Here is a 22,403-nt window from a genome sequence, read left to right on the forward strand (position 1 = left end):
TCAATATTTACATCCTCTATAGTCCACAACGACTTCCACTAACATCCACTAAAAGATTCTCTTGACTCCTACTGAGGATAAAGAACTGTAAAAATGATTGAGGAGTACTTTTAGTACGTAAAGGTCTTTCTAAAGGAAACGATGAATTTACCAACATGTTGTACTCTTAAAATTTAGCACATTCTCAGAATTGTCCTATAAAAAACCTACTAATTAATTACAATAAATGGCAAAGACTCTGGATGAACTACAGTTATTACAACAGCAGATAAGTAACAGAGTAAGGACTATTGTTACTGGAAGCATTCACTTTTTGATATGTACTGCCTATTCAGAAATATAGATGTACATACCAAAGGCCATCAACAATCTTAAAATTCAGGTCAGGATATTCATGATTAAAAAATATCATTTTTCAGGAGTACAGCTGTGAGCTAATGTATTTTTTTTTTTTAATTCACTTTAATGTGCTGTTCTGGAAGCTCTATAGGGCAGGGACTATCTCAGGACATGACTCATAAATAAATTAACAGCAATAACTTTGAGATAGAAAAATTCAATAACTTCAGAAAAGGCAAGCAAAAATATCCTAACTGAAATGAAGAGTTTTACTCAAAATTTAACAGATTATCAGTGATTTTAAGCATATTTTTTTAATGTAACTTTGATGCTGTTGTAAGCTTCCCCCTCAGAAAAAACCTTTGGCTTAGTACAAAAGATTTTAAAGGCTTATTTTAAGCTTTTATAAGAGTGGAATATACTAAATTAATCTCAACACAATAAGCTTTTTCTCAATAGCAGCTTTTACAGAAGCATCATTTGTAGATTCCCTTAATGGATGAACTGAATGATTTTCTTCAAATGGTACATTTGTTGCTGACAAAGAAACTTCAGGCAAAGTACATTTAACCATGGGTTGGCTATGGAGGAAAGCAATACATGCTTACAGTAAACTTGACGGAATATTCAAGATTATGATTTAACTTCATGCCTAAATAATTGTCACTTCCAATCTCTCCTCAACTAAGTCAGCTCAGAGAGGAATCATATAGAGCATATTTTTCATCTGGCAAATAATTACCAAACAGGGCATCCCATTCCACTTGTTTTATTCTTGTATCATTAGGCAGATTATTCTCTTTAATATTACCAGATTTTTTTTTACAAAACAAAAAAATAATTCTGAGGCTAAATATTGTATAGATCTTTCATCATTGACCAAATGCCCCACTCTTCTGTGAATGAAACAGTTACTTTCATGTATAAATGCACAAATTAATCTGCCTTTTCAAGTAGAGAGATTGGGAATATATGCTTTGAAAAATTTTAACAAATATCTATATCTCTTTGATATAAGAGAATTTACCTTTCTCAACTCTTGCACCTGCAAAGAAATTTGCTGGTGTGACCATCTCTGCTGGTTAACCTAAATGGATAACAGTATCTGAATTAGCACAATTTCTTCCATAACCAGAGCCTAACAGTCAGTGAAACTACATGATTCACAAAGTCAGCTAGGTCTCAGCTGTGTCACTATGCTGTGAGTGGGAACAGAATGTAAATAGTCCTGCAATGTCAAGCAGCAGATTCCTGCTCTAAGATGCTGAGCAGCAGCTGATGTAGCGCTAGCTTAGAGCCTTGCAACACTGATATTAAAATACTGTTTGTGAAAATGAAATAATACAAGAAACATAAAAGATGAAGCCTTCACTGAGTTTCATTCTCATTTAAAATACAGAGAAAGCAATAAACCTATATTGATGTCTAGAAGAGAGAGAAAGAAAGCACAGGGGTATCAAAGAAGTATTCCAGCTCATTATTTTTCGAGATATTAATTACTAGCTTAAGATGGAGTAGCTGTCATGGACCAGGGTTCTGCTGCAGTACTGAAAAACTTGAAAACAGCAGGGAACAGCCTTCTCCAGCTTGCAAACGTAACCAAAACTGTGTACTGAAAGCTGCCCAAGAACAGGCATATGCTGACCATTCCTCACCTCAGGATGTCCTGGAAACAAGAGAATTTCATTTAGTTGCTGGGATGTTGCTAGGCTCCACTCACACTTCCATGACACAGAGTTCTGTGAGCACCAGCATCTAGTCAAGCATTTTCTCCTTTCTTCTTCCTTAGACTCCATGAGACAAAGATACACACATGCATGTTCCTATCACAAGTACTTTTGTGGCGCACTTTAAGGGTCACGCGAACGTTTGGTGAGCTGAAATGACAAAACTCTTTCGCTTGCAAGTGATGTGATCACAATTTAAACTATTTTCTTTTTGCCCACAATTTGAAGATCTGTTTGGCCCTGCTCTAAGCCCAAAAACCACAGAAATAATTGGTGCATTACTGGAATAGTGCACTGGAAATTCAGTACGATCTGACATGTTACAACAGCAGTTGCAAAGCTTGAGTTTAATGACCTCCTTTTTAGCCAACATTATACGTATCAGAATGTGTACTTTTTTAAAATAAGAGCTTTTTCTCAAGAATGACTGTTTACCATAATAATATAATTGAAATAACTTCACTACTTCCAGAGGTCTCATAAAAACATACATTATAACACCACTCACACTTAATGAGATTTCTTTTTGCCTCATGAATCTAGCAATAACCTGTATTTATTTTGTCTTGTTGAATTAAAGATGCTCAAAGCCATTGCCAGCTATATACAATGGATCTACTTCATACATTACTGAAACATGGTCTCTTCTAAGTCAAAAGTTCTCAAGAGTTTAAAGCCTACCAAAAGGGCATTATAGAGCCTCAAGCAGACTAGAAATCAAGTATAGAATTGAAACTGTACAGATAAATATCCTCCTGAAATCGAGTATATTTTCTAAAATATTAAGGCATTTAAAAATGTAATAAGATCATAATTGGAATAAAATATTCTATTTTATCCAGAACAACTTTAAAACGTTCTCCACAAGAAGTTTAAGCTTCTTGTTTCATTTGGCTTTGGAATACTTTTTTTAATCTTGTAATTTCCATCTAGATTTTATTTGACTTATTTTCTTCTCTGTTAGCATGAATAAAGAGCTTTGTTTACAAGGAATGGAACAGCTTTCATGACTGAATTATCAGGCTGTATTTATTTCCTGTTTGACTCTAAATATCCTTCTTCCACTACGTTGAGCCAAGTGGCAGGTACTAATGGAGAAAACTCTGCAAGATTTGTCAGTATTATTTATAACACCTACTGAGCAAGTTTGAACTTCTTCCACAGAGGAGATCCGCTGAAGGGCTGGAACTGTGAGAGTTTCACTGATTTTCTTCAGCTGCCAGTGATTCTCCGCTTCAGCCACCAAAGCACTAGGTTTCTTTCAAGGAAGTGCTTAGTGCAGCTTATAATTATTCAGCACTGAGAGATGCAGTCCTGAAAAGGACTTGTCAAACAAGCTTATTAATTGACATGGGCCATAGATAATAAGCTCATAGGAAAGTAGCACTTACATATGTCTGATTTCTCTGTGCTTTCCAACATTCCATCAGCTCAGAACCTTTTATACGGGATATTGACAGTCATTGCCCCAAACCAATTTTTTGTAATTTTGGAAGGTTATCCTTACTGCCTATCCCTGTTTTTAAGAAGTCTACTCTCAGAACTCCATAGATAAATAAAGTCTGTTGCTTTATTTATGTGCCTTTTCAGCAACCCAACTGCATATAGTTTTAGAAAAAGCATGTATGGAAATGAGTATGTGTACATAGTTTTAAAAAATGTTAGTTTATTGTCAGATAAAAGGCCATAGTGTAGGGCAACAGAGCAGCAGACAAAAGGAAAGTAAGAGGACCCAAGAAAGATACTTCATACTCTGCTAAAAAGTTCTAATTCTGCAGCCCATTTCCAGTTGATTGTTGCACTATAAATAAAAATTTAAGGTGCTGTTAGCTTACACATTTGCATGTATTTCTATGTGCACACACAACACTATAGAATGATACAGGCTTCCCATTCAACTGAAATGAAGTAACAATAACAGGAAAAAAAATGGGTGTCTCTTACTGTAAGAAACTGGAACTGATTACTGAAAAAAGCTCAGGCTTACAAAGAGAAAAGCGGTTTTGCTAGACTAATGCCTGAGATTTAATTTTTAAGTAACACAAAGGGTTCCCCAAAGCTCTGGAACAGGCCAGGCTCTTATCATAGAATAGAATCATATCATAGAATGGCTAGAGTTGGAAAGGACCTTAAAGATCATCTAGTTCCAACCCCCCTGCCATGGGCAGGGACACCTCTCACTAGAGCAGGTTGCTTAAAGCCCCATCCAGCCTGGCCTTGAACGCTCTTCCTTGATCCTTGGCTGCATTATTGAGCATGCTCTGTGAGATACCTTGTTGACCTTAGTTTTGATTTTTCTTTTTGCTTTTTTCATCTCTTTGCCTCTAAAGAATTGCAGAAGGTCCGTCTGCAATAGGTGCAACAGGGATCATTGGCAGGGACCATTTTATTATGCTGTTTAATAGGATATGTCATAATGGAAGATGAATTAGAAGGATGCTCCTAACCAACTCTCTGTTAGTTGCTATTCCTTATCTGGCTGTAAAGATATTTAAGAGGCTTTCTCTCAGATGATATGGATATCTGTCTCGCAGAAAGGTGGGGAAGAAGAGAACACTAAAGACAGGATTCTGTTTTAGGTGGTTGGTTGAAGCTGAGGTCTTCCTCTGCTTGGATACGTAAGCAATGGGTCAGTAAATTCATCAGGACAAAATCCAGGAATCAAGCATGGGTTTAAAATAGAAAGCATGGATATTTTCATGTGCCTTGCAGAAACCCTGCATTGAACCTATGGTCCTAAGCCTGCAATACTTTGTACCCCGTAGAACCAGGCATCATTCAATTTTCTATCTTATAAGCCAAATCTCAGGAACTATTATATCCTGTAAAGCATGCAACTTCCTTCTGGGACTTAGTTAATGGAAGTAATCTGTACTCAGATGGTTTTCTCACTGCTTTACTCAGTGAGAGTACTTTACTTGGCTCTATACTACAGCAATTACTTTTATCCATATAGCAATTCATATGTAAGAAACAATGAAATCATTTGAATTTTGCGATGTATAGAAGTGCATGTTCAGGCTCAGCAGGAATAGGCCATTCTGCTTATGATCTAAACTATTATTTCTAATCTACTAATGAGTTCAGTTAACTCAGTTCCAGACTCCCGACAGCAGTAGCTCTGTGCAGGACAAAGAACCTATATTCTTTGGTGGGAATGAGGACAAATGTAACCACACAAGCTAATTCCAGCCTCCATTGCCATTTGACTCAATGATACAGTGCTTTTGTTCCTTAAGGATTAGCTTCCCAGGAGCTGGAGAAATCTTCTTTGTGTGTTTATCTTTAAATGTTTTAGTGCAGATTTATACTACAGCATAGAGGTCATGCTATTTAAAATGTGATCATCTTTGCAGTTTGCCATGCAAAAGAGTTTACTATAAAAGTACAGGTGGCAACTATAGTCTCTCTCTGCTACACAATAAATATCTTAATTTACAAATTGTTTTTAATGGGGAAGTGTCAAAATTTAAAACAGTGCTGTACATAATATTTTCCAACTAAGAAGCGGAGGTTCAGTCTGTATTTTTAGCATAAATTTAACACAACGACCACCAGAGTCTGAATTTCATGGAGACTGCATTAGTCCAAGGAAGAGAAATTAAAAACAAAATCAAACACTATAAAGCAAAGTGAAAAATATAGGGTATAAAATGCAAAACACTAAAAATAAGAGAATAAAAGTTGAAAAGTAGGTTTCATTAAAGTAATTTCACTTTTAACTATTACTTATAGCACAAGTAATATGGGCAAGAAAATTTGGTTTATATGCCTACATATTTCAGAAATACAGAATATAGGTATGGACAGTTATACATTATGAAGTATATTATTAAGATATACCATAAGCTTAATGCATATTTATATAAGGAATGCTACCAAAATTTGGTAGGATTACAAACTCTGAGGTAGCATTGGAGAACAGAAGTATACAATAAATCAGAGCAAAACAAGATACCTTGTTATACCTCAGGTATTTCCTTTCTGACTTAGTACAGTGAAAAATCAGACTATTCTGCAAAATACTGGATGCAATAAATAAATAAGATTAAACATTGTTGTGCATTGAGCTATGGAAGAACAAAAGTGTTATCCATATACTGAAGTAGAATTTTTGAAAATAAGTAGTCAACATTATGAGGTTATAATGCCCCCCGGATCAAAAGAATAGCCTGAGGACTATGAAAATGTTCCAAACTACTATAAAGTTATATATATTTATCTTCATTTGGTCAGTGTAATAATCCTGCTGTGAAGTCCTATGACAGCAATTAGCTTATTTAAAGATTTGCGTACAGCAAAAATAATGCACCCATTGCTGCCAAAGCCTATGTATTTTCAGGGGTACTAGTTTTCTCAGTATATGAAATGTCTGATACTTGTCTTGATGCTCCCACACAGTGCCAGAAAGATGGGATTCTTCATTGTAACGATCCTATTCATTTCCACAGAGGCCATCTCAGTTTAGAAAATAAGTAAATCTCATGTTATTTTCATTGTCCTGGTGCTACTACTCAGAAAGAGCTATGAATGCTTATTTAACCACAGTGTTTGGGAGGTGTATGGAAGGAATAAACAGTGGTTTGTGTTCTTGTCCCCTACGCAGCTTTGACACAGCCGCCATGGTTATTAATGCAAAATACATGCTTACGCTCTGTCTACTGGTGGTGATGTGGTATTCTGTAATACAGGGAAGACAGGACTGTGATCTTGCAAAGTTGCTGAGCACATGAGATGTGCCAACAAGATTTACATTTAGAATAGCTAGTGAAAAATGACATTTTATGGCCTCTATTGTGGAAACATGAGCCCAAAGAGAAGTTTGATCATTTCTCGTATGTCTCCCTAAGGACCTGCATCAATTTAACTACAAATACATCTATAAACTAATGTAAATCCACAAATCAACCCTAGATTCAATGTAAAAGAAGCTTGATTAACTTGTCAGCCAGCAAAACTCACATAGATATATATACAGTGGCATATTAACTACCAATATTTTAAAATATTTAAATTCATTCAGTTTTTTAAAAAGTCCAGGTCCCCTGGAAGTCACAGAAGATGGTTTGCCCAAGTATGTTCAGTAAAGCTTAATTTAACTGAATCTGTAAACATCTTCATAACAGGTGAGCCCTTCTGAAGTCACTGAAATCCCTAATGCTTTTCAAGTTGTGTATTTAATTTGGGATTGGCTAGCAACACTTTTGAAAGTGTCCCTAAGAACTGTATTCCAGCTGGGACGGTGCTCAGTAAAGCCTTCCCTGTTACAACAGTTTTGTCAGATTTTACAGAATTGGACATGTGTGTACTCGAAGAGAGGGACATCAGTATAAGTGATCCTGCCAACCTAGTCTGTAGCATAATCTCTGAAAAATGGACCATTTGTATCAGCTTCATTTGCTATTGTTTTCATTCTTCTGTTTTCAAATGGGTAGGCTTTTTAATGCCCAGTAGGAGATGCTCCAAATTCCTGACTGGCAAGGTTTGCTGTGTGAATCACACACATCAAAGGAAAAGAAACAGGAAAAAGTTAGAGCAGTACTTCAAGCACCTTATCAGAAATGCAGATTTGTAAGGGGGGTTGGGGGTGGGGATGTGGAGGTGGAAAGGGGAGGGGAAGACAGGGAAAGAGAGAGAGTTGGGTCCATGAAATAATCAGTACAATGGCAGACTTAAATGTAGCAGGGAACCAAGACATAACCGTATGCGCCAGAAGTATCAAAGAAGTTTTGGCAGACATCTTTACAAGACCATTCTGCTTAGAAAAAAATTTAAGAGGCCGGAACACTGAAATAAAAACTGTAAGTTAGCTAATTAGCTTCAACATAGTACATATCTTAAAATTCTTTCAAGAAGCCAAATACTTAGAACTTCTAATTTAATTGGAGTCTACCCACATTAAAAATGATTGCCAGTAATATTGCCAGTAACAATAATCATAAACAAAGCATCAAACATTGTAAAATAAATCACAGCTTTTCATGAATTTATGTATTTACAGGCCAGATTACAATATTCTGACTCATCTCCGTGAGTATTTCATTCCAAAACAGCCCATTTTTTTCAGTAATACAGTCCTCAGCATGATAATTGGTATGTGGCCTGTGGGGGAAAGACAATCCATCCTTCAGAAAATTCTTATGACTCTATACTGTGGACATTTGACAAGCGAGAGAGACGAGCACTAGGCAAACTCTCCAGATGATCGTTACATCTGACCTTTGGAATCTTACTAGCTTTAACCTTGTTGCTAAAAGACCTAAAAGCCACATACGAATCTTTTGATGTGCAGAGACCTTCATCTCATGTCAGTTACAATTGCACGCAAAGACCAAATTTATAAAATGTGATTCCCAACATTCTTTCCTTCTTTTTTTTTTTTTTTTTAATCCCCCTCAGACTTACCTGGTTTCATCAATATAAACTGCCTCCAGCACAGATGCTGCATATTCAATGTTCTTTTTTAAATCCACTACATTAATGTCACCCTTCTCCAGCTGCTTTACTAAGCATCTTAATCTGTGAAAAAGAAAATAAAAATATCAGTGCATTGCTTATATAAAATTTTAGTGACTGGATTTTCTATTCAAAATAATGGAATCAACACAATAGCCAATGTAGAGTTAAGAGGCTGTCACCACATCGCTTGTCTTGTTTTAAAAAAACCTGGGTATAGAACGCGCATAACAACGACCAGTTGTATGTTTTTACAGCTTGCTAACTGTGTAAGATCTATTAAGAAAAGACATATACATTCCAGTAAGTCAGAGAGGACTCAGTAACTACTATCAGAGGGATATCATATTAACTTGTGACATTGTTATTATGCATTTAAATAATAAATAAAACTTTGTCTGTGCTTAGAAGGTTGATTATAATTATTTAATATCCACTATATACTGAATTTGTGTCAATTAAAGGTCTTTAATTTTTATTTAGGCCTCCAGTATGTTTTTGTTGCAGAATTTGTATTTCTTATTAGCATGAGCTAATGTGGAGCTCCATTGTTTTTGTGTTTACAGAAAATTCATCATTATATCAGATGAAAGGTGGTGCCTATGGCATTAGAAAAATCCAAATATTTTCCCAATTGTGCTTTTACTTTTAGTTTTGAGAACATTCTTTTATATTACAAACACGGATACGCCCAAAGGGGATTTTGTAATGCATCAACTCATGCCTCTGTAGCAATACACTTATACAGATAAACTCCTTGAATACCGAATTTTTCCTAAACTCTCTGGTCAGAAGAGCACTTCTGACACTGCTTAACTTAACTATACAGAGTAGTCACAGCACTGGAGTGAAATGAAAACCTTATCAGTAACTGTGTAGAGCTGTGACTAAACGGATGCTTAAAGAAGTATGGGTATTTTCCTTCCTTCTGTGCTGTACCTCTGAGTTGAAATAATCTACAGTTTTGTATCATATAAGATAAAGATTTCTGTAATTAAAGACACATCATTATTTTAACATAACTTTCATGACGTGATCTTTTTTATGCGTATGAAATGTGAAAAAAATTGTGTGAAACAAGCATTTAGTTAAAAAGTGGATTGAACTTGAGTCAGCACAAAGCTGACTACTTTCAGAAAAAAATCATGGTTATGACATGAAAGAGCATATATAAAATATATATAATATGTTACATAATAATATTTGATATACTATTTTTATTGGGCATATACAACATTTGATTTGACTTAATTAAAATGCATAATTTTCTTAAAAATGCTGTGATATTAAAAACAAATCCCTCATGAAATTGGAAAGTACTGTTCTGTTGTAAAACCATTTCTGTGTTTTGTCTTTATATTTATTTGGACATAAGTAGGACCTAAGTATAATTATGTCCAAACCTGCAAGGATAATTTTAGCAAACAGAGTTTTAAGCCCAGCCTCCTCAGTTCTCCAAAGTCTTAATTCAATTCAAATTAGCATAGAAAATTCACAAACAAGGCTCTTAGCAACCATATTTACTTGGTATATTACACAGTGCATTGCATATCAATGGAATGACAAAGTTAGTGTCAAAACATTTTCTCAGAGAAGTGAAGTGGGTGGATGAAATACGGTGGGAGTGCATCTCCTACACAGAAATAACCTTATGTATGGGGAGGCAGTTCCAGCCCATAGCTCCTTCCACTTCAGAGGTACCTATACACTGAAGAAGCTAATTCATAAATAGATACTCACCTTGCAGTACCCAACACATGCACTGTACCTCTCCTGGGATGTCTACTCCTCAGTAATGCACACAAACACACATACAACCCCTCCTGAGCACCAAAGTTAAAATGCCCAGCTGAGACTGGCAGCACCATGGCCACTACTTAATCCAATTACACCAATAGCCATAAGGTGTTTCTGTCACTTGCACTGTTCCCTCCATGTTTGACTGAGCATGTCTCCGAGTCACACTTTCCAAGGTGGAAGCATAAATCGATTTAAAAATACAACTCTTCAGGGGGGAGGTGAGACAGGAGGGCAGGCTATGGTAGAACAATATTAGCTCAAAATGGATTAAAATCCTATAATTTCCAGTAGTTCTACATTTTCTCAGGGCATAGACCAGATGACTATCTGGATATCTGGAATCATTTTTACATTTGCAGGAAGAAAGGAGTCCCTGGGGGAGCTTTTAAGCCACAATGACCTTGCAATATCTCACTGCGTAGGTGGCAGCCAAACTGATGTAACTTGCTCTGTAGTTATAGTTCATATTCTAGGAGGAATGCAGGACACAGTATCAGACCAGGTAATTTGAAAAAGCTGCTCAGGCAAAGTTAAAGTGATTTGGAATAGGTTACAGAATCACAAAAGGACAAAATACTTATAATTCAATGATGACCAGTGACCTTGTTATCTCATGCATCCACGCATTGTGGAGATGTCCTCAAGAGTGTCTGTAGCTGACCCAGTGCAGATCTATCTTAGAATGACAGAATAATTTTGGTTGTAAGTGACCTTCACCTGGTCCAAGCTCTTACTCAAAGCAGGGCCAACCTCAAAGTCAGTTCAAATTTCTCAGAGGCATTTCCACTCAAGTTTTGAATGCATGAAGATCTCACAAACTCTCTGGGCAAACGGTTTCAATGTTTAACCTGCCTCATGGTGGATTGTTTTTTCCTAATATCTAACTGGAATGTCCTTTGCAGCAACTTGTGCCCAGTGGCCCCCAACCTTTGCTCTGCAATTCCAAGAAAAATCTGGCTCTATCTACAGTACAACTTTCCACTAGGAAGCTGGACAAGCAATAAAATCCCTCCATATGTTGCTGATCAGACACTGGTCAGGTGATAATCATGAGGTCTCCCCCAAAAGTTAGAAAAATGAACTTCCAATGAAGCAAAATTAAACAGGTTATAACAGTATATGAATACATATTACACATTAAAGCAAAATAGCCACAGAGTTTAAGAGCTGGCATTTCAGTAACAAAGCTAACATTTTAGTAAAGAATAAATATATTAATTTATAAGACAAACCAACAAATTTTAAAATACTCATAGCCCATCATTCTGCAAGACAAAGAAAATAGTAAAAAGGACAAGGAAAAGTAACAAAAAAGAATTATTACTCCAGATGTATTGGGCAGGATTTTTATTTATTTGTTTGTTTTCATGTAATTAAGTGTGATAAATTGAAAACAAACATGAGAAATGCCATTAGAAAACCTGAAATGCTACTTAAAATTGGAGATAATTATAGTACTCTGTGCTACTGTGAACTGTGAACTGGGCTACTAAGAAATAATAGACAGCAACAAGAAAAAAAACAGAAGAGCTACCTCATGAAATAGAAAAAGGAAATGTTTGAACTGTTTTGAGATGCAAAGAAAACTGCATGCAGGGTTAATATGACACAACATGAAAGAAAGAGATTTATCGAGAAAACGAAACACGTTATTTCTCTCAGGACAACTGAAAATTGCATTTTAAAACTAGCAGCCCTAGTTTGTAAAGGAGAAAGAGACATCTGCAATTAATAAAGGGAGTGGGTGGAGAACCATCTTCTGTCACATTGGGTAAACACCATTAACAGTGCTGTGATATTAAATGCTTTTACAGACAATCCAAATGCGTTCTGCTCCTACCTATCTTTAACAGCGCCATCTGTGAGGTTATCAGGACCAGTGTTTCCCTCACCTCCCCATGCAGCTGATGCCTATGTCCAACTGTGGGCAACAAACTCTGAGGCCCACTCAGCAACACAGGCAAACCAGGAATTTTACTAGGAGCTAAAGTAGCATGTTCTTGATTAACAAATCAAATTCACGACTCAATTGTTCCCTCCTTACTCATTAAAATTCTCCCATGTTTGAATTGAAGTTTTGATAAATCTATTGTAACTTTCAGGGGTTGTACCAAATTAACAGAGGACAGATTTTAGGTTGATTGAGAAAGGCTTCCTATGATGGTTTCAGTAACTACAGAAAAAAAGGAAGATAAGGAATCAGTGACTAAAAAGAGACTTTTTGCAATATCGTCAAGAGAAAATATTTTCTTTTATGGAATTGAGCAAACTTCAACAAGACAAATATGTTTGGAAATACTGAATAATTTTCCTAAACACAGATTAAAAAGATAACAAAGAAAGGTGCCAGGGCTGGGATTACTTAAGAAGCGAGATTGAAAAATAGAGAGGCAGATGAGTTGGAGGATTTAAATTTCAGATTTTAAAGACTGCCTCTTCCTTTTCCAAGGGAAAATAAATTACCAGTGATTGCTGAGAATAAATGAGAGCTAAAGGTTCAGCTTAATAGTCTTCAAGATCCAGAAGAGGAAAATTCAGCCTGAAGTTAACTTCTGAACCTGAGAAAAAGACCCCATGTCTGCTTTCCCAAAGACTGCCTTTATCTGCCATCTCAGTCTCCCCACCATCAAGTACTGCAAAGAAACAGTTTTCTCACTTACACATCTGGACTTCACTTAAAACTGTTTTGGAAACTTTGTACAAAAAAAGCTGGCTTTTGCCACAGATTCTATTAAAGGGGAAGTGAAATAAACTGTAAGAAGTAAACTGTAAACTAACCCTGCTTATTTTATTTTTAAATTAATGGAAGTCACTGTTGAAAAGGGGCAATGAACACGAGTAATTCTTTGAAAATAATAAACACATGCTAATTCTAATTACAGATGAAAATTTATTCATATTAATATTCAATAATCACAACGTCAGTTTAAAAATTATCTGTGTTGGTTAAGTCAACTCCAATTACAAGTTGTAAATCATTATGTTCCCATGAACTAGTTGAGAAAAACCTAGCTGTGTGCCAAATGCATTAATTCCTTGAAAAGATTATGAGAAAATACTGACAATGTGTTAAAAAGTTTAAGGATAGTACAAAAGATTATTTTCTGTAAACAATTGCTTCGTGTTTTGTTTGGACTATTTAATATTGAATAAGAAAAATAAGTGAATAATTGTAATCTTTATTATACAAGTGGTTTGACCCTCTACATGAACATTACGAACTAAAAATGGGCTGATATGTAACGTGTAATTAAAAGTAAAGAGGAGAGTAACTATTTTCTGATAATATTGTTAGTTACTGTTTAAATACCACTAGGTTTTGAGAACTTTGGGGAAGTGGGAAATTTTTCTCTAAAACTATTTAGAATTAAAACTGGAAACCAGTTCTGCTACCTGTAGTGATTCTTGTAATAATCAGCTAAATAATTCTCACAACCTTTAGAAAGCATTGCTCACCCAGTAGTTCCTCCGCTTTCAAAGGCAGAAGTCAAACATGAACACCCTGAAAAAGGGCCAATATCCAGCAATTCCAAATCATTAAGCATGGGAAGCTCAGCTCATCTATTTAAAACAGCCCAGTTCCAGAATCCAAGCTGTTTTACATACCTACACATTTGAGATTCAGGAAAATATCTGAATTAGGATAAATCCAAAATGGGAATAGCAAAGCTTCATCTTGGAAAAGTCACAACAAATGCAACATATCACTATTTCACTTGAATTATAGAACTCCCTGTATAAATTGCCCAAATTCCAATTATTTTTGATGTGAATTGGTATCATTTTAATTTTATACTTTTCTATTAAGAACACGTTCTATATACACTGGTACCTCCAATGAATACTTTAAAATAATGTAGATCAGAAATAAAAAACAAATTATAATAATAACAATCAACCATGTATAAAGTCCATTCTCTCACTTTCTCAAGCAAAAAAAACTATAATATATGGATTACTAGAAATATTTTATTATGATAAAGGATGTAATTCCTTTTTTTGTGTTTTCTGCAAGATGGAAGATAATTACTGACTATGAAAAAGGAAAATCCCAGCTACAGTTGTAATATTTGTAACACATGGCTATAAAAGCCTATACCTGATCATACAAATGGGTGAGAGATACTGGAGAAATACTGAGAGTATGGTAATACATATTCAGCAGCGACCCCTTTGGGTAGCCGCTCCTGTTCCCCGCTCCTAGCTGCGGTTACAATGTAGCCAGCTCACAGGGCTTCAATAAGGCTAACCTTTACTTCAAGGTTTTTTACATCATGGTAGGGAAAAACACGCTGATAGAGGGCCATTTTGCCAGTCAAGGCAAGGCCAGCATATCAATGGAGAGCAAGGATTAGAACCGACAGCTCTTGACTCAGACCTTGATGCACGTTTCACTTCCTTGAAATCATGTAAAACGCAGTTTTAAATGCAGTTATCTAATATTTCTTCTAATTAGAAGCACTGTCCCTCAATAAATTGTGATACTGAGAAATGCAAGAAAGATATATCACATTTTCAGTGCTGCAAATGTGTTTTATGAAATTACTTCTCAGTCACCACTGTGTCTGAGCATATGCACAGGAAGCCTTGTGGTTGCTAAGGGTTTCACGAATCACACTCAATTCATGATTATTTTAAGTGCTATGAGTGGTACACACTGATCTGTAATTATGATTCAGTCATTAGAAAACAAATATTGAATATGCTGGTAATTCAGCCAACATTTTGATATACCAAAACTTCAATCCCATATTGAAGAATTAAAATAGAAGTTCTCCAGCAATATAACACACATTGAAATCTACGCTTTCTTAATGATAAAACTGCCTTTTCATAGTGATAGAATTGCCGTGGCTGTTTAAATATTGACCGTGTTTATGCAAGATGAATAATAAATTAAAAAATCCTCAAACTTTGAATTTCTTACTAAGCACATACATTCAGGTGTTTTATCTGTCTTTTATTAGATCCAACCAACTAGTCTTTCCTTCCCCTAAACTCTATGACTGTTTCTATTACCTCAATGTCCATTTCCATTATCTGATATTCCCACTTAACAATCAAACCATGAAATCAAAGGTAAATAATGTACAATTTATAGGATTGATTTGTAAATTGCAAATTATCCTTCTGATCGCTTTTGCTGAATATTTATTTTTTGTCTGAAGATTGACATTTGACCTACAAGGTTCCCTGAATTGTATACACAGTATATAGACTGCTAGGCTTCATCTTGAAGTTGCCAAATTGTATTCTATCTTGAAGTATTGCCAAATACTTGAACAGTCTGTATGTCTCAAAGTCTTCATCATAATCTGGCTAAATTCACTATCAACAACAAGCTGTGAAATCAAATGTAAACTTGTCACCTGCCAAAAACCATGCTTGAAGATGATAGAAGACTTTCAGCACATCTTACTTGCTGGAGCTAATATGATAAAAACAAACAAAACACACATAACCCTTATTCCCCACAGCTGTTTAAAAAGCTTTATTTTTCCTGCAGAGAGCAGCTTTGAGCACAGTGATTGAAGAAGCTGCTAAAAGGCAGAAATTAAGCCTCTAAATCTTCCAAAGCAGTCCCCTCCATTATTTCTAACAAAATATTCCATGGCAGAAGAAGGATATTTCTAAACAGATCACCTCATGCTCACATTTGAATGTTGGCTCTACATTCCAGTAAAAAACTTGTATCCAAACCTCTGTACCACTAGAAATTATCAAAGGAGTGCAGGCCTACCGCAGCTCACACTGTGTGCTTCGGTGGAGCTCTCTTAGCCCAACCTCACAGCTCCCAGTCATCACGACTACATCTCTCATACTTGTAAGAAAGATCACGACCTAATTCTGCCCCAGGGATTGTACCAGAGTCATGGGACATGTTTGCTGTTCTAAAAGAGTTCCTGCCAGAAGGCATTTCTCCAGGCGATAGTATTGTGCCACAATAATCATGGTCACATGATACAGACTGTTTTAATATGATGCACTAAATATTTGATATCAACATACAACCCAGCTGTGGAGTCTCTCTTGTCAGCAACTTGATAAATTTAATGGTCTGAATATGTTTGTCTTCTCCCTCTTGTGTTCCCTCTGCTGCCTAGGACAGCTAGAAACTACATTTTGCTTTAGTTACTCTTGAAACTCATAGGTGAGATAGTATCTTGCCAACTTATTAATTATCACAGAATGATAAGGGTTTGGAAATGGATCTCTCAGTACTCTTTCTTTTATTCTCTCTCTCCTGTCATTCACCCTGAAGTCACTGGTGTACCCATACAGAATCAATATGCTGAATATCTCCCTTATTCCTTGGGACCAGAAAATCTGGGTTGATGAGTGTTGGTACTCATCCTTTGAAAACAGGATGCAAAGAGGTAGAAAGTCCTTCTAGAAACATTAAGAACAAGCTATCATACAAAAAGTCAACTGATGTTCTTTCACTGCAGACTGCATTAACCAGAACTGGTAACTTTGTACTGAAAATATTTTCTAGACTACGACTGAAAAAATATGCTGTTGTCATTGTAAAGGCTTTTGAAAGCCTTTTTGGTGCAATTTCTGCAATTGTTAAGGACAGAAGACTGGTAAATTTAGGCACTAAAAATAAAGTCATTGCCCAATGATCAATGAATCTTCATCTATGACACTTGCCATGAATATCCTTTTCTCTGCTTGATAAAGTCATATATGAGCAAACAACCCAGGAAATGTCTTTCATTAACGTTAAAATAACATTTTGTTCTGTGAGTTCTCTGTCGAATCAAAATACATTAAATACTACACATTCTGTATGTAATTAACATTTTTATTTCCCCAAGATAGAAATTACAGGACAGAATTTTCTTTCTGAATACCACAGGTCTACATACAGAAACGTGGCCAAACCTTTACAGCTAACACTTCTGGCAACTTTTAAATTTGTTTCATTAATAGTTACAGATTTTTTGAGACATCAAGCTGTAGAATCTGGGTCCTGGTAAGTAATCTGGGTCCTCTGTGCTTATTTACAAATGATTTATATTTACTTCCCATCTGTTGACTTCCATAGGCAGAACATAAAATATAGTACCGTTTGGTTGCTTAGTGTGACATATTCCATTTCTCTCAACATACATACAATTTATCACTGATGTTACATTAAGTCAACAGAGGTTACATAAGGACATATATAAAATATGTATCACAGAAGAACATTTTTTTTTAAATGGCAGTCCCTTGTATTCAGCCTAAGAACACAGTCAGACATGGTGCACCAGTTATCTCTCTGTGCCCCACTCCATTCCCTTTTTTTCTAGAAATTATTGCCTTCCCCCATTTGACAGCACAAGTGCATGTGTAAAAATACATGTTCAACCTGATACTGCCAAAATAATCTGATTCACCCTCAAGATATTTTACAGTACAGGGATTTCTACTGAACTTTTCACAGAACAAGTTTAGGGGTCATGCGTATGTGCAGTTATGCTATCAGATGAATCAAGGTAGTTGGTTCAGCTGGTCAACATAACAACCAACATAACCAACATAATCCTACTTCAATCCAAGCTCTAACTTGTCATTTGGTTTAGAAGTCCTACTTTCCTACTTATAATTAAACATTTGAAGTACCAGAAGATAAAAGTTATACTTTTAATATATAATCACACCTTCCAGATGGGATGACAGAGCCAATTTATCTTGAATTCTGTTTTTAAAGTGTATCATGGGTACTTAGGAACAAATTACAGATCTCTATTTATGGGGATAAAATTGTGAAATGTAAAAAATACAAATATTTGTATTATGAACGATTACAGACTATTGAATAAAATACTAAAATCATTTAAGACTTACCTTAGTCTGCCTAAAATGTTGTAGAAAAAATACCACCATCTTAATTCAGATGTCTTTTTTATTGAATAATTAACGGCTCCAACAAATCTATTTTCTCTAAAAGAATTTTTCATTCAAAAGACAGAGCAAGACATAAATGCTTTAGTACAACAGCTGTAGTAATTACAGTACAATTTTGCTGCAAAATCATTACCACCTCAGTGGTTCTGAAGAAAGGATATAGTACATGTAATGTATATGACAATGTAAAAAAATATGAATAGGGCTTTTATTTAAAATTGCAATAGTGCAATTAAAATGAAGAAAAAAAAAATCAGGAGATGCTAGAATCCAGCACTCTATGTTATGTATGAAACTAACTTCTGGCATTTGGAATTGTTAAAAATAACTGTTCTGCTGAAGAATTGCCAAATCAAAATACTTCAAAGTAGGTTTGGTAATGAAAAGTAGAACATTAGAAAAGCTTAAACACACTTGAGAGCTGTATAAATGTTTAAAAGAGGACAGATTCAAGAGGGTGAACTTTTCCCCTATATTCTTTAAGAATGATCATAAATAGATGAAATGTAACATGACCGTTCTTATTTACACATGTGAGCTTGATTTAGGATTTGTCTACATGAGAAACTAAATTTGAATTAGGGTCAGGTAAGAAGCTGAAATTCAGTATCTGTCCTTGAACAGCTCCATCTTTGAATACTTCAGGATGAGCAGAACTAAACAAAAACAAGTCTCTCAAGCAAATCAGGAAGACTATCTCAAAAAAAGTTATTCTTGAACAATATCATGTTAAACCCATTATCTAGCATATAATATATATGTGATATATGCATATTAGTTTTTGTTCTGGAAACAGTTGTGACAGCAATTGTAGCAAAACAAATAAAAAATCATTTGTAGTCAATGCCTGGTATACAGCTGCCAGTTTCCTCAGCCTGCGAAGTGCCTAGCACCTCAATATACAGGGTTCAGGCTTTGCAGGTCTGGAAAGGCAAACTGGATTAGAGGCCACTCCTTAGTTGCTGGTGTTTCCTTTGCCTTAATTCATGCTACCCATAAGAGTTTCCCCTATTCCTTCCACATTTAATAAGAACAGACTAATAGACTCTGAAAGTATTATGCAGAAAGTAGTAAACTGCAGCCTTCCTCTAATCTAGAGGACAACATGACGGAACAGGCCACTGTCCTTACCACTGACTTGCCTAGGTTTTTCTCTACTGCACTCAGGACTTCAGTCAGTTTGGGTCTTTTCTCTTACACATCCCACAAAGTGCTTTAACTCATCTGTCCCAATAAGATATACTAACCCCAACCGCTCTTCACATTGTCTTGCCTGATTTGAAAACATGCTATTAAACCAACCTAATTATCAGCCTAATTATTCACTAAAATACCTTCCCATTTGTTGATGTTCCAGGTTTGAAGTGGAGCATCCCTCAGAAGGTATAGTCCAGAATCTATCATCAAAAGGGTTACTTTTGTCTTGTTTTGTTTAAGCTGAGAAAATTTAGCAAACATAGACTGTAATTTACCTCCAAGATATTATTTTAATCTTTTGTTCCTCATCATTTATGTAGCTGACTTTAATTTGCCTGTTTATATACACTTTACACATATTATAAGCGGACTGGATTGAAAATTCAGAACCTACTGCTCAAACCGATCATGAACAATATTCAGAGAATATTCATGATCAGAATAACATGGAGATTACACTCATTCATCAAGAATTTGACAGCAGATAACATTTGACTTAATAATCTCTGTTTTTCCAGGTGAAAGAAACATAACACAAAAGATATCTCTCAGCCTGAATGGATTACAGCAGAATTTTTCAGAATATGTCATGTTTCCTACAGAAGAGACGTGTTTGCTTCTTTATTTTAGAAAGAACGTTCTTTAATTAATTATCACTCTGCTCTAAGGAGCTACACCATTGTATTACTGACCCTGCTAACTAGAGCATCAGATCCAGCATCCTTTCCTAAGGCAACGTACATGGGCTGTGCATCATAAAGCACCTCTTGTGCTCTTATAGTAAAAAACCACTAAAAATAATTGTTAAATGTTGCACTGCTCCATTATTTCTTAAAAAAGTCCTACACCGATTTCAAAATGAACCATATAACTATATTAATCCAGCTACATTTAATTACTTATGAAGTTGTTTAGAAACGCCCTGGTTTTTACCTACACAAATACTATTCCAGAAAGAGCTTTCAGCTGGAAAATTATTGGGCTTCCAGGCAAGTGGTTTTTTAAGAAATTTTCAAAATCAGCTTTTAATAACATAAAATTCTGTTCTTAACATCTGTGCCTTTCTAGGACTCAGAAATTAAAATCTGAATTCTTCAAGGGGGTGACAGTGTAACATCCCTAAATGTACTCCTCTAGGGACATGAAATCTAACCTGAAAAGTTCAACTCACTTATGGTCATGACTAATATAATTGCTAAATTGTGCTTCATCTTTCATAGCTCAACTGAATGAATCACTATCCTTCAGTCTCTCTGCAAAGCCTTGACATTCCTTTCAAGTAAGAACCTGGCTATATTTTGATTTCAAAATAGAAAACTAGTTCTTGATTCAATGATATAAGATAACATTTGTTTACACACTTACTAAGGATTTAGGAAAAGCTTGTGTGTATAAAAAATCAAAATAGGCAGTAAAACAGTTTATTAGAAAGTGTAACTACATACCGTGATTTGACTGTCATTCTCAAATAATACATTGTTTTGTTTTCCTCTACTTTTCAGATTCTCCTATTGTAACATATTTTTTATTGGAATCCTCAGTTTTGAAATCAACTTATTCATTTTAATCTAACATAGCATTACTCAGAGAAGTAAGCCAGTAGTCTGCCCAAGAAAATCAAGCCAGCTTTAATACAGCAGTGATCAATCCAGGCATTGATCACGAGGGAGTCCTTACCTGAATAAAGACCGTAGAGAAATACTAGACCAAAGTACACAGGAGTATTAATTAAAGCAAATGTGCAAGTGCCTTGTCCAGTAGTCTCCTATCAATATATTGCTTTCACCTGCAGATATCTACATAATTTCATGTGTAATTCAGCAATGCAGGACATTCTTGAATGGATATTGGTGAAAGGAAAAGTAAGTGCAATGCTTAATACCGGTTCAGTTCTGATGAATGTGGTTTTGCATGTGTATCTTGACCAAGCAAATCACAAAAATAAGAGTTCAGGCTTAATTGAGAGTGTTTACAGCCTGTTTGATTGTGAGTGTTGGTATGAAAAGCCTCTAAGATTTTATTGCCATTACAGATTGAGAATAGTCACGTTAGAGTGCAATTTCATCCTGAAAAGATAATGTGAAAATGACAGTGAATCAGATGGATATCACCTTTTTGGGAGACCACCACCCTTTCCTAGGTCAGCAAATTACAGTAACTGCTAAAGACTATCTATGTGCTTATATGGCTTTAATACCAGGGTCAGGACCCTGGCTGGCTATCTGCTATGCAATGTTCAATAACACTATATTTGCCCATATTAGGAAGTGAGTCTTCTAAGCTATTTTATATCTATCTCAGCTCATTATTTCTGTGGGTTTTTGTGTTTTCTTAATGCCATATTTTATTATTATCGATGACTAGAAATTCAATTGTAAGGAACATGAAAGGCACTCGTGGACTCGAAGCAATTCTTAAGTTGATTCAATTCACTGTATGTAATTCTGAAAGATGTGTGAGAAATTCCACTGTTAACATTGGCCAGAGATTTCCGTTTTGTGCAGTGATACACACACAAAGAAAGAAAGACTTAAAACAAACTACATTTCTTACCACAGTGAGGATACACGTCAAAAAAAATTATGGAAAAGCAAAAGGATTGCAAAACACTCAAGTGGAAGGTATATATATTACTGGAAACTTTTCTCCAGCTTATTAAAAAATTTGTAGTGCCAAAGTTGTTAGAGGTATTCCCATATATAAAAATCAAATACACACTGAAGTAGAAAAGGTGCACTCACCATGAAGCTAGGGGATCAAATCAACCAATGAAGAGATCTAAATCTTTTTAACATTTTTAACATTTAAGGCAAATGCAACAGTTGTTAAAAGATGGATTTGTTTCCTTTTTAGGAAACCTGTGTTGAAATGCCTGATTGATTAACTGAGAGTATGCAAGAAAGTCAGGTTAAAGCCCTCCTCTACCATAGTCAGCCAAAGAATATAAATGAAACGTGAACAAGTCCAAGTAAAGACACTGACATTTAA

The 22,403-nt window shown here is 35.4% G+C and overlaps 1 protein-coding gene across 1 annotated transcript in view; it reads right to left on the reverse strand.

The window, feature by feature from the left end:
• Positions 1-22,403, reverse strand: part of PDE1A (phosphodiesterase 1A) — a 163,100-nt gene that overhangs the window by 54,534 nt on the left and 86,163 nt on the right. The window contains exon 2 of the mRNA XM_074145953.1: positions 8,472-8,585. Within this exon, the coding sequence (XP_074002054.1) occupies positions 8,472-8,585 (114 nt within the window). The remainder of the gene's footprint in view (positions 1-8,471; positions 8,586-22,403) is intronic.

This window comes from Numenius arquata, chromosome 3 (genome assembly GCF_964106895.1).
Source record: "Numenius arquata chromosome 3, bNumArq3.hap1.1, whole genome shotgun sequence".
NCBI classification, from domain to species: domain Eukaryota; kingdom Metazoa; phylum Chordata; class Aves; order Charadriiformes; family Scolopacidae; genus Numenius; species Numenius arquata.